General features: G+C 45.8%; 1 protein-coding gene and 1 long non-coding RNA gene across 2 annotated transcripts in view; both read right to left on the reverse strand.

Moving 5' to 3' along the window:
- The window catches only part of YAF2 (YY1 associated factor 2), a 29,174-nt gene extending 26,707 nt beyond the window's left edge, over positions 1–2,467 (reverse strand). The window contains exons 1-2 of the mRNA XM_083574750.1: positions 1,953–2,467; positions 1,444–1,569 (exon numbers count right to left, since the gene is read on the reverse strand). Of these exons, the coding sequence (XP_083430876.1) occupies positions 1,444–1,569; positions 1,953–1,978 (152 nt within the window). The 5' untranslated portion in view covers positions 1,979–2,467. The remainder of the gene's footprint in view (positions 1–1,443; positions 1,570–1,952) is intronic.
- Positions 2,468–12,694: 10,227 nt separating this feature from the next.
- LOC310743996 lies at positions 12,695–15,485 on the reverse strand. Its single transcript, XR_014539316.1, has 2 exons — positions 14,951–15,485; positions 12,695–13,082 (listed from the first exon to the last, which is right to left on the reverse strand). It is a non-coding gene; the product is annotated as an uncharacterized lncRNA (long non-coding RNA).
- Positions 15,486–15,931: the final 446 nt, after the last annotated feature.

The raw sequence follows: 15,931 nt of genomic DNA on the forward strand, positions 1-15,931 counted from the left end.
CAAAAACCTGACATCTGCCTATGTGTGGCCCAGTCCCAGAAACAGCTGCTGGGATGGTCCTCTGACGTGAAGCATCTGCCACCATTGGAGGAAGATGAAGAGCACAGGAAAATGTGTAACTTTACCAGTATCTGTTGGAAGGTAAAGGCAGAATGTGGGAGGTGAGGATGAGAAGTGGAAAATATGTATGCTTTAAGTTCCTAGACCTCACATGTAACCAATGGAAGGCCAGTGTGGAAGCAAGAGTTATCTTCTTAGTCAGCACTGTGGCTCCTGTAGTCATCAACAGCCTATATGCCAGGAGCTCCTGCGCAGATAGCAACTATGCTTTCAAGGTGCTGACTGAAACAGCTCCTGCCTCAGTCACTGCCTCCCAAAAATTACCAGTAAAGGCGTGTTCCCCCACCATGGTAACCCCAAAACAGTAACTGGCAACTAATCAGCTGCCATTCTACACTCCTCATTGGCAGGTACCTCCCAGGGATTCTTCCTCTCTCCTCACACATATCCCACCCAACATTAGGAAGGGCATTTTGCTATTAAGGCAAGACATGACAATGGCCCTCACTTCAGCAAAATATCAGCTAGTATGAAACAGACACGAACAACCAAGAGACTGTTTGTTGACACCCCCCTCTTGAAGTATTCTAATCCACCATGAAATATAATTACAAAAGTCATCTTTTAAATGAGCTAACAGGGCTACACAGTGGACTATAAGCAGGCCTCAAAAAGAAAATCCAAGCCCTTATCCATTTCTGTCCTACCTTCAACAGAAGACGACTTATTTTTGCACAACAGGACAGCATTCACATTTAGTCAGTTTAAGTTTTTTTGTTTTTTTATGTACATAGGGAATGCTACATCACCATGAGCAGGATTAAAAACAAACAGCAAACATTCCAGACATCTGCACTGTTTGTGTGATCACAGCAAAGCAAAGCAAAAAAAAGCTGAGGAGGGAAAGCTTATTTTCTATCCCATTCCAGACTGCATGACTGGCAAATCGAACCATTGAGGGTGGTGCGAGAGAAAGTGTGCCTTTAAGTTCACAGAAAAGAAATTATCTCTAAGCCTTTGGGGGGGGGGTTGAGAAAGAGACCATGTTTACTGGGCAAGGGCGGGGAGAGGAGAGGAGGAAAGGAAAGCAGACGGAGGAGGAGAGCGGAATGGAGGAGAGAGCTGGTGCATGCAGCGCATCCACTCCCTCTCCTCCTGTCACCCTCTCCTGAGGAAGAAGAAGGAGGGAGAGCAATAAATAATAAAAAGCCTGCCCTGGTGGCTATGATGGTGGCGGCAGCAGCAGCCTCCGGGCTCTGCTCTTCTTCCCAGCCGGCGGCCCCCGGACGCCTCTCCTCGGCCAGCCCCGCTCCCTCCCTCCCTCCCTCCTTCCTTGGGGATGCGGGTGTCACCAGCGCAGGCCTCTCTGGGCCGCTCACTCACCGGGTGGAGGTGCCCTTCCTCACATCGCACATCATGCACTTGAAGGCCTCGGCGCTGTTCCGGAAGGTGCACACGCTGCAGTCCCAATAGCCCTCGTCGGAGGACGGCTTCGGCTGCCGCTTCGGCCTAAACACCCCCCAAAAAGAGGGGGCGGCGAGAAGGAGGAGGAGAAGGAAGAGGAGGAGGAGAGAGAAGGAGGTTTAAGGCACAAAACAAGACATCGCTCCCTTCCCTCCCTCCCTCCCTCCCACTCGCTCGGGGCCTCGCTTCGCCCCGCCGCTTGCCAGCTACCTCTTCGCCGCCACCCCCAGCGCCCGCTCACCGCCATTCGCTGCGCTGAGGGGACGCCGCCGGAGGCTTTGGCAGCAGAGGGGAGGGGGGAGAAGCGGCGGCGAACGGCAACGGCAGCCCCCCCCCCCACAGCGCCGCCGCCGCTTCTCCCCCTCAGCAGCAGCAGCAGCGGCCTGTTGCGAGTCGGCGCCCGCTTCCCCTCCTCCCTGGCTCCTCACCTTGTGGGGCTCTTCTTGTCTCCCATGCCGGCTCCACAGACGCGTCTCCAGCCCGGCGCGGCCCTTTGTGTATTTGTCAATAAGGAGGAGCGAGCCGAGGAAGCGGGGGGTTGGCTCTCGAGCCCAGGCAACCAAGCGAGGAGGAGGAGGAGGAGGAGCCGCCGCTGCCGCCGCGCACAGCGCGCGCCGCCGCCAACAACAACGGCCGTCCGCTGCTTTACTGCGGCCGACACCGCCAACTACCGCAGCCTTCAGCTGTCGGGGGAACTCCTGCCGCCGCTTCTCCTCTCCTCTCTCTTCCACCCCCCTCCCGCCCTAACCTCACGCCTCTTTCTTCTCCCTCACGTGTCCCCCCGTCGCCAACCAGCGGCAGCCCGCAAGCCAGGCCAAGGCCGAGGCGCCCCAGACGGCGGTGGTGACAACCCTGAAGTCGCTCCGACTGCGGCGGGATGAGGGGGGAGGCGAGCGAGAGGAGGCTCCGGTGCTTTGACAAGAGGACTCCGCTGGCTTTTTCGCGGGCGGGCGGCCTTCCTCGCTTGCGCGCACAGATAACGCCTCAGGAGTATTCCGTGGCACAAGCACAACCAGAGAAATCATAACCTTCCCTGTGTGCCGCATTCATTAGCACCGAAGGAACGGCAGCGTCCCACTTCCAACCTCAGTCGCAGTCGCTGAGGTTGGAATTCGGATTGGGAATCCCCACACTTCGCTCACCATGTAAACCCAAGGTGCCTCATACCTTTGGATTCCGTGTTTTTACACTCTTCCCCCGCCCGTGGAAACTGCAGTCTTCCAGCGAGGGTTTAGTGGCGGAGCCAATGGAAGTTTCTTTATTTCAAATGTTTCCAAGGCCATCGCCTCCCCCCCCCCAGGTGGCTTACAGTGGATAAACATATTAAAGGAAGCATTAAAACGTACAATTTAAACCAAGGAAGCATTAAAACGTACAATTTAAAGCCGCAGTTTAAGCTAAGTAATAGCACATTCGTTTAATAACGACCGAAGACTCCCGACGCTAAAACATTTCGGTTGAAATCCAAGGAAAGCTCTTAAAAAGCTAGCATATCCATCCATATCTCTCACAGATAATATATAGGATAGAAGCTCACAAATAATAACTATACAGTCACTACTGCCCACCAGCCTTACAGTACTGATCTTAAAAGTGGGCACAGGAGTAGCAGCTGTATTTTAAACAGGGCCGCTTCATATATGTGTAAAGGTAAAGGCAGTGGCGTAGCGTGGGGGGTGCAGGGGGGGCGGGCCGCACCGGGCGCAACATCTGGGGTTAGGGCAAATCCATGGGTTAGGGGGCGCAAATCCACGGGTTGGGGGGCGCAAATCCACGGGTTAGGGGGCGCAAATTACTTGCCTTGCCCCGGGTGCTGACAACCCACGCTACACCACTGGGTAAAGGTAAAGGGACCCCTGACCATTAGGTCCAGTCGTGACCGACTCTGGGGTTGCGGCGCTCATCTCTCTTTACTGACCGAGGGAGCCGGCGTACAGCTTCCAGGTCATGTGGCCAGCATGACTAAGCCGCTTCTGGGCGAACCAGAGCAGCGCACGGAAACGGCGTTTACCTTCCCGCCAGAGCGGTTCCTATTTATCTACTTGCACTTTGACGTGCTTTCGAACTGCTAGGTTGGCAGGAACTGGGACCGAGCAACAGGAGCTCACCCTGTCACAGGGATTCGAACTGCCGACCTTCTGATCGACAAGTCCTAGGCTCTGTGGTTTAACCCACAGCTCCACCTGCGTCCCTCTCATATATGTGTAGGTGGCCCAAATAAAGTCAAAGCCCCTCTTAACACCCATGTTAGCGTTTCAATCCAGATCAGGTGCCCTGCACTGGCAATGGGGAGTGAGGCCTTGAATTCAAAAGACAAGCTACAAAGTAAATGTGTAGTTTGCTACAATGCCACCTTCCATGCCAACAGTGAGGATTAGAGAATCCTTACTTTAGCCATGCTTATTTCCTTAGGCACCAAAACAGCTGAAAATATCGCCTTCCATTTGGTATACGGCTGTGGCTATGTCATGATTAAGGGATGACCAATCTGTATTAACAGCACAGTCTTATACACGTTTACTCAGAAGTGAATCCCAATACTGTAAGATCAGTGGGGCATATACACCCAGGCAAAGGACTGCAGGCCTTAGTGATGTCCTCAGTATACACCCAGCATTAAGGGATGAAAATCACCCTGAATGTGATTGCGAAATAGTGTTGAAGTAACTGCACTGTTATTAATATGTAAGAACGCCGTGTACTGCTTGCTCACCCAACTTTATTACCCTGGAAGAACGCCTGGAATGTTAGAACTAATACTGGCTGATACCCATTATTGCAAGGAACCTCGTATTTTGAGCACTTCAATTTGCAAACCATTTGCACTGTTTTTGCATTTTCTCGGAGTAACTTCAGTTGGGTTAAAATATGCTAATAGCCCAAGCACAGTGCCTGACACTGCATGCCAACAAAGATAAAAAAACAAATCTATTAGTATAAGTCACGTCTCTAGTCCATCCATCTAACATACGTACACCCTGACATTTTAAACTCCAGCAGCACAGTGCCACAGTCCTGCCACAGCGAAGCACATTTAAATCCTACCATTATTCCATTAATATCAATGGAATGAAAAGTCCTTCCTTTGGCTGAAGCATGCCCTAGGAATGCCTCACCCTGGCAGCAGGCCTTATGCCACCTATGCACTCTGAGAGGTCTATTCCCTCAAAATCCAAGGGACGATGGTGGAGAGGCCTCTGTCCCCCGATACGTCACCCCTTTGGGCCAGCATACAGCAAGGGGTGGGATGGACCTCTTGTGGGAGAGTGGCCTCGGAGACCAGAGAGAGGCATAGAGAATTATGAGGAGTAACTAGCACTTAGAGCCCCAGATGCACAGTAGGTGTTTGTGAGGAAACAAGAGAGGTGAGCAGGTGGGGTCTTCTGAATTCTCTGTCTTGGCCTCCCTCATCTCATCGAGAGGAGGGGAGTGTTATGTACTGAAGTTCTCACCCTGAGCCAGCAGGGGGATACTGTAGTTTTCACTCAAGTCCATGTATGCAAATAAGGGATCGAAAGTGACGTTCAGTGATTGGATAGTTACAGAAAATGGTTACTGTTGCGTTCTAGTGGAGCTCTACATAAGCAGGCTGGCTGAACCCTCTGTTCTGTTCTGTTCTGTGAATAAACAAGAGCTGTTTGAAGAATCACTGTGTCGTCTGATATGTTCACCCACAACTTAACAGGGAGGGCTGCAGGGATTGGGAGTTTATTTCCTTCTTGAGCGTTGAAACAAAGGGAGCGTGGTGACATTTTCTCCATGCACCCCAAATTCCTTTATTTTGTGACTTCCTGCAATCAGAAAGGATTTGTGCTGGCCCTGTTGTTCATTGGCACTCACTGTCCATGCAGCCAACACAATGCCCAATTGGCGGGCTGTGCCAGCTGTTTGCAGAGGATGTACAGGGGCACCTTAAACTGGATGACAATATGGTTCAAGTGGGAGAACTGCTGAGGTTTTGGAAATTATCTACATAAAGCAGCATTGTAAGTAATATTTCTTATGCTGGTCTATGACCATAATAAAGTTTTGCTTATGATGATGTAATATTTCTGTTCATGCCTAATTAAATGAAAATAGAATTTTTTATTTATTTATTTATTTATTTACAATTTAAACATGTAGGGATGTACCCATACATACGGACACACAACATTCATGGGTTCATTAAGAGTGTCTCGGTGCTTTTCATAGGGTAAATTTTGTCCTTGATAATGTGAACATTTATAACCATATAGAAGTGATCAGAATGTGGCCTATGTGGATTGTCTTGAAAATCTTTCTATGTAGAGATGAAAGGGATATAGAGGGTAAAATATGCCAGCATCACTGTTTTTTAAATAATTTGATTAATCGGCTCAGTTTTTCGTAGGAAAGCTGTGGGGAGGGGTCTATGGACAATTAAAAATGAGCATTATATTGTCTTGTCACACATCATATCATGACCAATTCTTAAAGAAACTCCCCCATACCTTCTCTTCTCATCAATGATAAAACAAAGCAGAAGTAGAAAAAAAACTGTATGCAAATTCATTTTACAGAGAACTGAAAACTTAGGTTCCTGGCTACAATCTTATCTATATGTATTTGGGAGTGAGGCCCATTGAACACAGTGGGATTTACTTCAAAGTAACTATGCATAGGATTGCATGCATTGAAGATAATATACAGTTCTTTTATTTCTGCAATTTCATATGACCGGTTTTTTTTAAAAAAAAAATACATATTTTCTGCCTGATTGGAGCTTTACTGAGTACGTTGCTAACACTTTTTTTTAATTAAACAGAGAAAACAAGAATATGGAAAATAATAGTTGCAGACAATGAGTCTGGGACAGATTTTGGGAGTTTGCAGTAGGGATCACCAAAAATCTCCCCATTCCACTGTAGGAAGTCTAAATTGGACTGCTGTCAGTAGAGGAACTTGAATTTGAATTGGATATAACCCACTTAACATACTTCTGGTTAGAGACAGATGATGGTGATTAAATTTTTAAACCGCTTAATATATTTTAAAAATCTCTCTAAGCGGTGTACAAAAAATTGAAGATATCTATCATCTATCTATCTATCTCAGTTCATTTTCCTTCTGACGTGCCCTCCCTCTCGGCCTCTGGGTTCTCATCCAGGGTCCAAACAAACTCTCAGCTCACCCGCAAAAGTCTCACAACGAGAAGACGTCCCTGGAAAACGCAGACATTGCCCTAGTCTCTCGCTTGAGACTTGCTTTTTATGGACAGGCCAAAGGTGGGTGGTACTTCCTCAAGCTGCCTACAGCTGTGTCCCATTTAACTTCCCTCTCCACACAGTTCCAAGTACAGCAGGTTTGTTGAGTTTCCCAGGGGGTCTAAAGGGCAGGGAAAGGGTTCCCCTCCATTCATAGCTCTTTCTTCACACCCTCTGTCCTCTCCTCCTCCTCCTCCAGCTGGTTTCAGAAGAAATGAAAATAATCTGAACTTCTTTCACACATCCGGATGCCAGTTGTGTCCCCATGTCTACTCTGATCTAACAATGTTATGCACAACATTCATTCACCTGCTCATCTTGCAATGTGATATATGCCATCATTTGCCAGCAGTACCCTTCCACATTCTACCCAGGGCAAGCAGACCAGTCTTTGCTCCAAAGAAAAGATGGACACAAATCTGACATCAGAAATGGCAATATTCATAAGCCAGTTCTAGGCACTCTGTAAGCAATCTTAAGAGAGGCAGCCTTTGAGCAAGGGGTTTGATGCTATCACTTATGGACTGAAGTGAAGCCAAAGATTTTTAGCACATTATATGAGTTGATTGATTATCAATGCCAGAGTTCCTGAGTCATCTACAGCAGTTTTGTGAATTACCATTATTAATAATGATTTCTTTTTCTTTTTTCACATAATTAGCAATGGTAATTTTTTCCCCCTCAGACATCAGTGTTTACAAATCCATCCCCAAACCATATATGTATTCCTGTACTTCAGGATAACACTTCAAGATTCTGAAGAGGACTGTAGTCCATGAAAATTCATGCCATAATTAAATATGTCAGGCTTAAAGAGCCACATGACTCTTTGACCTTTTTTCTGCACAAGGCTACCGCAGCTGCTCCTCTGGAAAGTGCTGTAATGGTACGCAGTGGTGAGTAATTTGAAACGTTGCAGTGGGGAATAAGATCTGCCACCACAATAATGCTGTTTTTGGCCACATCCCTGTGGCAAAAGTGACATGTTTGTGTGAACCTGTATTTCCATGTGGGTTGTGCATTTGTGTAACCACAAATATTTACATGGTGGCATCAGCACTTCCCCATGGAAATTGTGATAGCCACATAATGAACTGCCCACATGGAATCCCCAGTTTAAATGAAGAACTGACATCCTGCAAGAGATCTGTCGTGCTCTGAGGGAGGGGCAATTGTGTGGGATAAACTGGTTTGCGTGAATTGGCCCAAAGACAAACCATCTGAGGTTGAACAGATCTCCAGTTGAGTGTTATTGACATAAAACTTCAAGCATGTGTCATGCATCTTCCAGGCTGCTCGCGAAAATGGCTGAATGAATGTATTCCAGCTGCAAAAGAAATACTGTTTCGAGGGGGGGTCGTGGAATGCAAGGCAGAGTGGACACAAAAGATAGGACAACTGCAGAAAACATGATTAAGGACCATATAGCAGGGCAAAAGCCACACAACTTAATGACACAGGGAAACTGAAGCAAATAACAGAAGGTAAATCTAAAACAAAGGTGAGGGACCCTATAGTTTTATTTTACTCTGCTCCAGTACACCTTCTATCTCTGAAAAAAGACAGGATAATATTTAAATGGAAATTTACCCAACAGAATATTGCTTTTGTATTCTGTTTATGAATATTAGCTTTCAGAACTAGCTATGTACTCAGTGTGTTCCTCCACAGGTTTATTATAACAAACAGTAAAGACTGTGAGGCCTCATGCTTAAGAAAGTGGGCTTTTTTCAGATATTATAAATGGCACCCCTAAGCTGTTGTCTAACAACCCTAAATATTCTTACATGAGTTTTGGTCTGGTGAATTACAGTACTGCAAATTCCTGTTCCTTATTGGTAGCCAGGATTGGAAACATTTCAAGTGTCATGTTGCCCAAGGGCCAAAAAGTTTAATCCTGGTGCTAAGAAACTTGAAATATTTCCATTCTTTTTGAGGTCAGGGTCTAAATACTTGATTCTGCCCAAAATTATATGGAAGATGAATTAACAGTATATCCACAAGAAATAGTAACAAGCCAGAAATGTTGACATGATGGGTTGCCATGTGTCCTCTTTTTCCTCGACATGCCCTCCTTTTCATTGGTAGAGTCGTCATAGCGATCTATAGTTAAAAATAGAAGTCGGCAAATGTGTCCTTTTTGCTCTTTAAAATATGGCAACCCAAATTTTTGTGCCCACATCTGCCAGAAAGTGGGTCCAGATTCTAATAGCTGAAGATGCTTTCAACTGATATGTTTTTTCAAAATCTCTCTGGAATGACTGCCAAAGGAGTGTTGCAACAGCTTGCGAATGAAGTGCCTATGTTATGTTGATTCATTTTGACCTGTGATGGTTTGTTCTGACGTATTCAACAACCCAATCTTCTTTACAAAACTCAAACTACATGCCTGACACCTGCATGCACAGAGGCAGGTGCTTTTAGAATACATATTTTTTTGTTGTTGTTCCAGCAACAGCTGCCAAAGCAGGACCGCTTTTTAACTCAAGAAACATTTAAAGTGTAGACTCCAGTCAAGAGTTTGAAATAACTATTTCAGCTCATTCAGTAACATTATCATGAATGGTACTGCTCTGGGGAAGCAACCTTGAAAAGTTTTGTTTTTGATTATTTCAGAGAAAGGGAGAATCGCGAAATGAAATGTGCTGTCAGTGAATAGTTGATGGACATCACAAGTGCAGCAATTATGGGAACAAGCTTTATCTCTGTCAGCACATCAGAAATGTCAAGTTGTTTTACGGACGAAACTGGTACTTTCTGAATGGGAAGGCAGGGCTGTCTCATTGTTCCCTTTTTAGCTGGGTGGGAACAATAGAAAAGCACTCACAGTTGTGATGCAAAGACTCAAGAGGTTGTCTGTAAATACATAAGGAGAGCCCTGGTGGGTCAGAACAAGCTCATCTAGTTTGGCATTCTGTTAACACAGTGGTCACCCTAGTGACTATGAGAAGCCCTCAAGCAGACATTAGTACAGCATCATTCTCCATCTTTTGTCCCCCAAGAACTGATGTTTAGAGGCAATAATTATAGCCATCATGACTAGTAGCCATGATTACATCCTTCTGAGAATCACAGACATAACTCTACTGCTGCATGTATAATGATTGAAATAGAAGACTTCGTCCATAACCAAAAAGTTCTTCCATTCACAGAACTGAGCCTTTGGAAACAACCCAGGACTACTATAAGCCACTCTTATAAGTAAGAAACAATGGGCCACATTCAGCCAAACAGAGCTTTCCCTTCCATTCTCTCCCCCCTGGTACCCCCCACAATCGGCTGAGCTGGGGTTTGGGAGCACTCCCAGAACAGTACCGGGGGAAGGAAACGGGAGATCATTCCATCTGACAAGAGCAGAAATGTTTGGGAAGCCTTAGTGTGACACTGAATTCCCACCACCATTTTGATGTTACAGCAATGCTGTGGAAGCCATTTTCTGCAGCCCCACCCCATAGTGCTCTGTAACATTTAAAGGACCAGCACCAGGTCTCCACTAGGTGATGACTGCTTAGACAGGGCCAGTGTGATTGAACCCACCCGCATGGCGTTGGGACTTAAGTATTACAGCAGTGGTGTGGGGTTAGACCAGAAAAAGTGGCTCCTACAGCACTGTTTTAACCTGTAAAATACGCCTAAATGTGGGAGATATTCAGAATTCAGTACAAGTATATATTGACCCAGTTCTCACATCACATCACACCAATCTTAAAGCATGGATTTATTGAACGAACCATGCTTAAGCCAATGATGATCAAAGTAACTATGGTTTCTTTCATCCTGCTCTGCACTCCTTCCACTCTGAATTCTTCCTGCCTAAGCTGTTTCTCTGCCTGACATCCCAGCTGCTGGCATTTCCTTGCAACATCACCATTTCCCTTTCTGCTGGTCAGCTGCAAAAGAGCAAGGATGTGACTTTTCATCAAACAAGTGGTCTTCCCTTCCATGGCAGCCATTTTGTGTCATTCCACACCCCTACGGCTGCCTTTTTGTGACTCCTGTTTTATTCCAATGCAATGTACTTTGTGGGTTTTTGCCCTGAAACCCCATACCCACCTGCCAGGTTTTTAATGTGATATTTCAATGCTCGTGGATTACATTGTAGGGGTTTCTTTTTCTCTTTCATTCCTGGCTTTCTTGCAAATAGGTTCAAGCATAAAACATAGAACGGTATTCTAAGCATGCACACTATAACTCCGCAATGAGAATAATCAAAGGGCATATTGCAATGCGGTATGTTTTATATGTTTCCTGAAGCCATTGAAAATGAACACAGATGCCAAGCTGGGGTTTGAGCTTAAAACACAGGATGGTCCCATTATTGTGTGTGTGCTTGCCTCCTTCAAAGATGCCTCATTATTCACCGCACCTTTGAAAATGGGCATAGCAACATCTCATGATAACACTTCATGCAGCTAATGAAGTCTACAAAACCTTATACCATAATAAATACCGTATTTTTAGTCTTTAAGGCGCCACAAGACTCTTCGTTGATTTTGCTTGTTATTACTTTGGTGTTAGCAATGATAACAGTGATAACAATGGCCTGGCTGGTCCACACATCATGTTAAGCCACAATATGGCTTAACGTGACTGTGCTTGCACCCATTTTGTTTCTTCCTAGGTTTTCAAGGTCAATGCAGGATGGTAGCCACGCCAAAGTTTGACTTGGCGTCTTGTGTGAACCCAAAATCATGGTTAAGGTCTTCCCTATTTAACCATGACCCGTAACCAACCGTAGGGCAAAGCTTGGCTACAGAGTGTGGTTAAGGAGTAGTAGAGACCTTAACCATGACCCAAAGTTCAGATAACTTGCTAAGCCAAATTTTGGCTTTGTTGCCATGCCTGGGAAGCTAGCATGTTTGATAAAAGCCAAAATTTGGCTTAGTGTGAAGGAGAAACGCAACCAATGAATGAAACAGTGAATGAGGATACAGACAGAACGAAATGCAGGCATCTCCCGATAATATAACTCAGTATTGTGCCGTTCTGTTTTGCAAATATTATCAAATGAATTCTCCTTAAACATTTTACAGAAGTCGCACCCCCTGCACAGGCAAAATAATGAATTGGCTCTACTATAAAAGCAGGCAAGTAGAATCTGTGTTATTAAATTCAAAAAAAGAATGCACTTATCATTTTTTTATAATAAAAGTGTCATAGCTTTTAAGTTCTCTGCTAAAATCATTTGTAAAAGCAACAAGATGTATTATGGGTTCTTAATGTTTGAGACAAATGTCGGCTCATTCTCCTCACCGTATCTTTGTATGCTTTCGGAAAGCAGTCTGGGTTCGCTATTATTTCAGCATTTCATTTCTGCCTTGTGAAGATACCAAAGCCTGCATACCATGCCACCAAGAAAAGTCAGCCTCATCAAAGCTGTCACATTAGCTTCCCCACACAACTGAGGTTTTCTTCTGGACAGATCTGGCAGACAAATGTTTCTTACTGCACATATGTGTACTTACTGTTCCATGGCCAGCTTTGAAAATCTCATTCAGTCTGAAATATAGTATTTGGATCTCATTGTCAGGAAATAATACACTCTACAAGTCCATTATTTCTGCCATTGTCATATAGACAAAAGATAGTTTCAAGCACTTTCCCCTCTGCTAAAACTTAAGTTGTTGCCACTTCCTTTGATGACAATAATTAGCCCAGACTATCCTGCATTTATATAAACCCAAGACAGCAAAGGGAGCCAATGAGGCCTCTTTTAAGTTCCTTCCTGCCTTATCTATTGTGGCAGGTTGGTATTCTACAGAATGATAGGCACGATCTACAAATGAGTTGGTGACTGTGGGTTTGCTTGCACAGGTTTTGCATCTTCAAAAGGATATATGGAAAGAGTTGCATTTTGGTGGGAATATGGGACTGCTTAAATTACACTAAAGTGGAAGATAGTGCATTTTTTTTTGATCCACAAAACTGATGTGGAAAACATAAAATTGTATTTAGCATAAATGAAATTTATTTTTTTTATCTATTATTTAGTTGAAATGATCTGTTTACCAATTAAGTACATCAGCAGGGAGACATCGTCTTTGCATCTCACACATCCATTCATCCTCTGATGTAGCCTGAAGCGATGATGATCAATTATTCAGCAAGGCATTTTAAGCTGCATCCATCCTTTCATAGCATGTCATCAGCTAAATTGCAAGCCACAGCAAAAGAAAGAAAACAAATATGATATTTCCTAAGCCTCCCTGAAACTTCAGTTGCTAGAGGAGGGTTTCAACGGAGTCATCAGCATTGCTAGAAGAGAATGCATTCCCAGTTTTTACGTGCTATTCTCAGAATGAAACGCTGTTTCCAGTTGTCCAAACATGCAGTCTTATTAATTAAAAGAAACAAAAAACCCATCAGTCACACTGCATTATCTCCTATCTTTGCCTCCAGACAGAACTGGCGGCATACCAATAGGACTAGAAGGAATGGATTTGAGAATGATTGCTGGTCTTATTTGAACAAGGAACAGTAATAATCCGTCCGCCTTCTAATGTTACAGACCTTGACCTTGTAGGGAAAACTGTGCTCTGATTGTACAAAAGGCAACATCTTAAAGTCAAGTAAGCTGCATTGATAATTTTATTTTTCATCTGCACCTCCTTCAACAATTACATATTGCGCTAGACTTGATTTAGTTTGTTTGCATTAATAAAAAAATTGTATGCAAGATTAAAATTAGCCAGCATATAAATAGAAATTGACAGCTACAGTTAGGTAAATGGTAAGGCAAAGGACCCCTGGATGGTTAAGGCGGCTATGGGGTTGTGGTGCTCATCTTGCTTTCAGGCCGAGGGAGCCTGTTTTTGTCCACAGACAGCTTTCCAGGTCATGTGGCTAGCATGACTAAACCGCTTCTGGCACAACAGGACACCGTGATGGAAACCAGAGCACACAGAAACGTTGTTTAACTTCCCCTGCCGCAGCGGTAGGTACCTATTTATCTACTTGCACTTGCATGCTTTCAAACTACTAGGTTGGCAGGAGTTGGAACAGAGCAACAGGAGCTCACCTTGTTGCGGAGATTTGAATCACTGGCCTCCTGATTGGCCAGCCCAAGAGGCTCAGTGGTTTAGACCACAGTGCCACCTCATCCTTACCTCTAACCCAGGGTGGGGCCAGAAAACCATCATCCCTGAGCATTGGCTGTGCTGCCTACGTTGATGGAAGGCCAACAGCATCTGGGGTTGTTTAAGGTTCTTTGTCTCTGCCACTAAGACCCTGCCTAAAAATATAGTAATTTTCCCTATTCCTCTGGAAGATGCTCAGAATAAAACTAAGGAGCTAGGGAGCTGCCACAACAAATGCCTCTAAGAACTCTGACCATTTGCTCAGTGGCTCTGCTTCTTTCTGCTTGTATATGATGTTCTACTTTGACTTTCAGTACAGTGGTACCTCAGGTTACAGACGCTTCAGGTTACAGACTCCACTAACCCAGAAATAGTACCTCAGGTTAAGTACTTTGCTTGAGGATGAGAACAGAAATCGTGCTCCGGTGGTGCAGCAGTAGCAGGAGGCCCCATTAGAGTGGTGCTTCAAGTTACGAACAGTTTCAGGTTAAGAACAGACATCCGGAACAAATTAAGTTCTTAACCAGAGGTACCAATGTACAATGAAACGATAACAAAATCAATTATGGGATTCTTTTGATTCAAAGCAAATCATCTGCTGTCGAGAAGTAATGTAATCTGGGATGTTATCTTGTGCAGTTGTTTTCTGTACTCTCTCCTTGCCAGTTTCTGTTGCCCTTGTTTTTATTTTTAATTTGTGAGCGTTCCCAAGTACTCCAGAAGCAGCTAATGAGTCTCCTGAAATATTTTTACAATTGCTTATTTCAGAGGTTTTCAACCTTTTTGAGTCCACAGCTTCCTTGACCAGCTACATTCTTTCTGTGGCACCCTTGTGGGGCTCAGAAGCCCAGTTATGTCAGCCCTTGCCTGCAGAGCTGGCAGCCCCTCACCCCTTTTTGAACACCCTCCCTTGTGGAGTGTTCCCTCAGCTTCTTCTCCTATCCCCTTGGGAGTCCTCTGGGCAGCCACTGCTGCCGTCCCGGTCTCTGAGCTACCCGGTACCTCCCCTGCCCCAAAGAGGGGTGCCTCCTCACAGTGCCCCACAGGTGTCTAGAAGGAGGATGCCCCCAGCCTTAGTGGCCCAATGGAGACTGGCCAAAGGTGAACATGAGGCCAGCACCTTACCTTGGGAAGCAGCAGTAGCAGCAACAGGCACTGCCAGGCTTGCATGGTGGAAAGGCTCCCCTTTGGTGTTGGACGCTCAGCTCCCAGGCAAGCATTGCACACAACAAGCACAAGAAAGGCCAGCACAGTGTCACAGTCCAGTCTATGGGCGATCAAAGTCCCGGCTGAAGACGTCAGGACCAGGGGCAAGATGGCAGGGTAGGAGCAGGAATGAGAGTCCAGAAGCCAGGGGTCTGAGGGTCGAGAAGCAAGGAGTCACGAAGTCAAGGGTCCGAGGGTCGAGAAGCAAGGAGTCAAGAAGCCGAGGTCCGAGGATCAGGAAGCAAGGAGCCAAACGCAGCAAGGCAGGAAACGAGTTGCTGCGGCAAAGAGCCGAAGGGAAATGCTGACCTTATATCCCTTCCCGGCTCTTGCCACCAGGTGCAGTGAGTTACCAAGCGGCCTCACCTATGCGGCCATGCCTTGCCTCTCCAGAACAAACTTAGGAAGGCCCCAGTCCTGCGAAGCCCTACTGGTCACAGGGCCTGGCTCCTGCACGCACTCAAGTGCTAGTGGACTGGCTGGCTGGGCTCCCTTGCTTGCTTACTCCAAGGCCGCCTTAGCTCCTGGCAACCAGCACCCCCTGGCCAGCCCCAGAGGCACCATTCACTTGGGGAGCTTGTAGCCAGGGCTGCTGCAACAAACAGCTGTGCAAGCCTTTGGGAGGCAGAGACTCAAGAGTGCATCAGAGGAGGGAGGGAAGGAAGAGGGACAGAGGCCAGTGTTTCCCGGCAACACCCCTCCCCATCATTCAAGGCACCCCAGGGTGCCACGGTACACTGGTTGAAAACCACTGGCTTACTGCACAATCCTATACATTTCTACTCACTGGGGCTTATTTTGAGCTAAATGGGTATGAATCCACCTAACCTCTATTGAACTAATGGAACTTTCTTCTGAGTGGGTATTTATAGGATTGTGCTGTTAATTCGAGTTCACATA

Source organism: Podarcis filfolensis (assembly GCF_964270895.1).
Source record: "Podarcis filfolensis genome assembly, chromosome: 10".
NCBI classification, from domain to species: Eukaryota; Metazoa; Chordata; class Lepidosauria; order Squamata; family Lacertidae; genus Podarcis; species Podarcis filfolensis.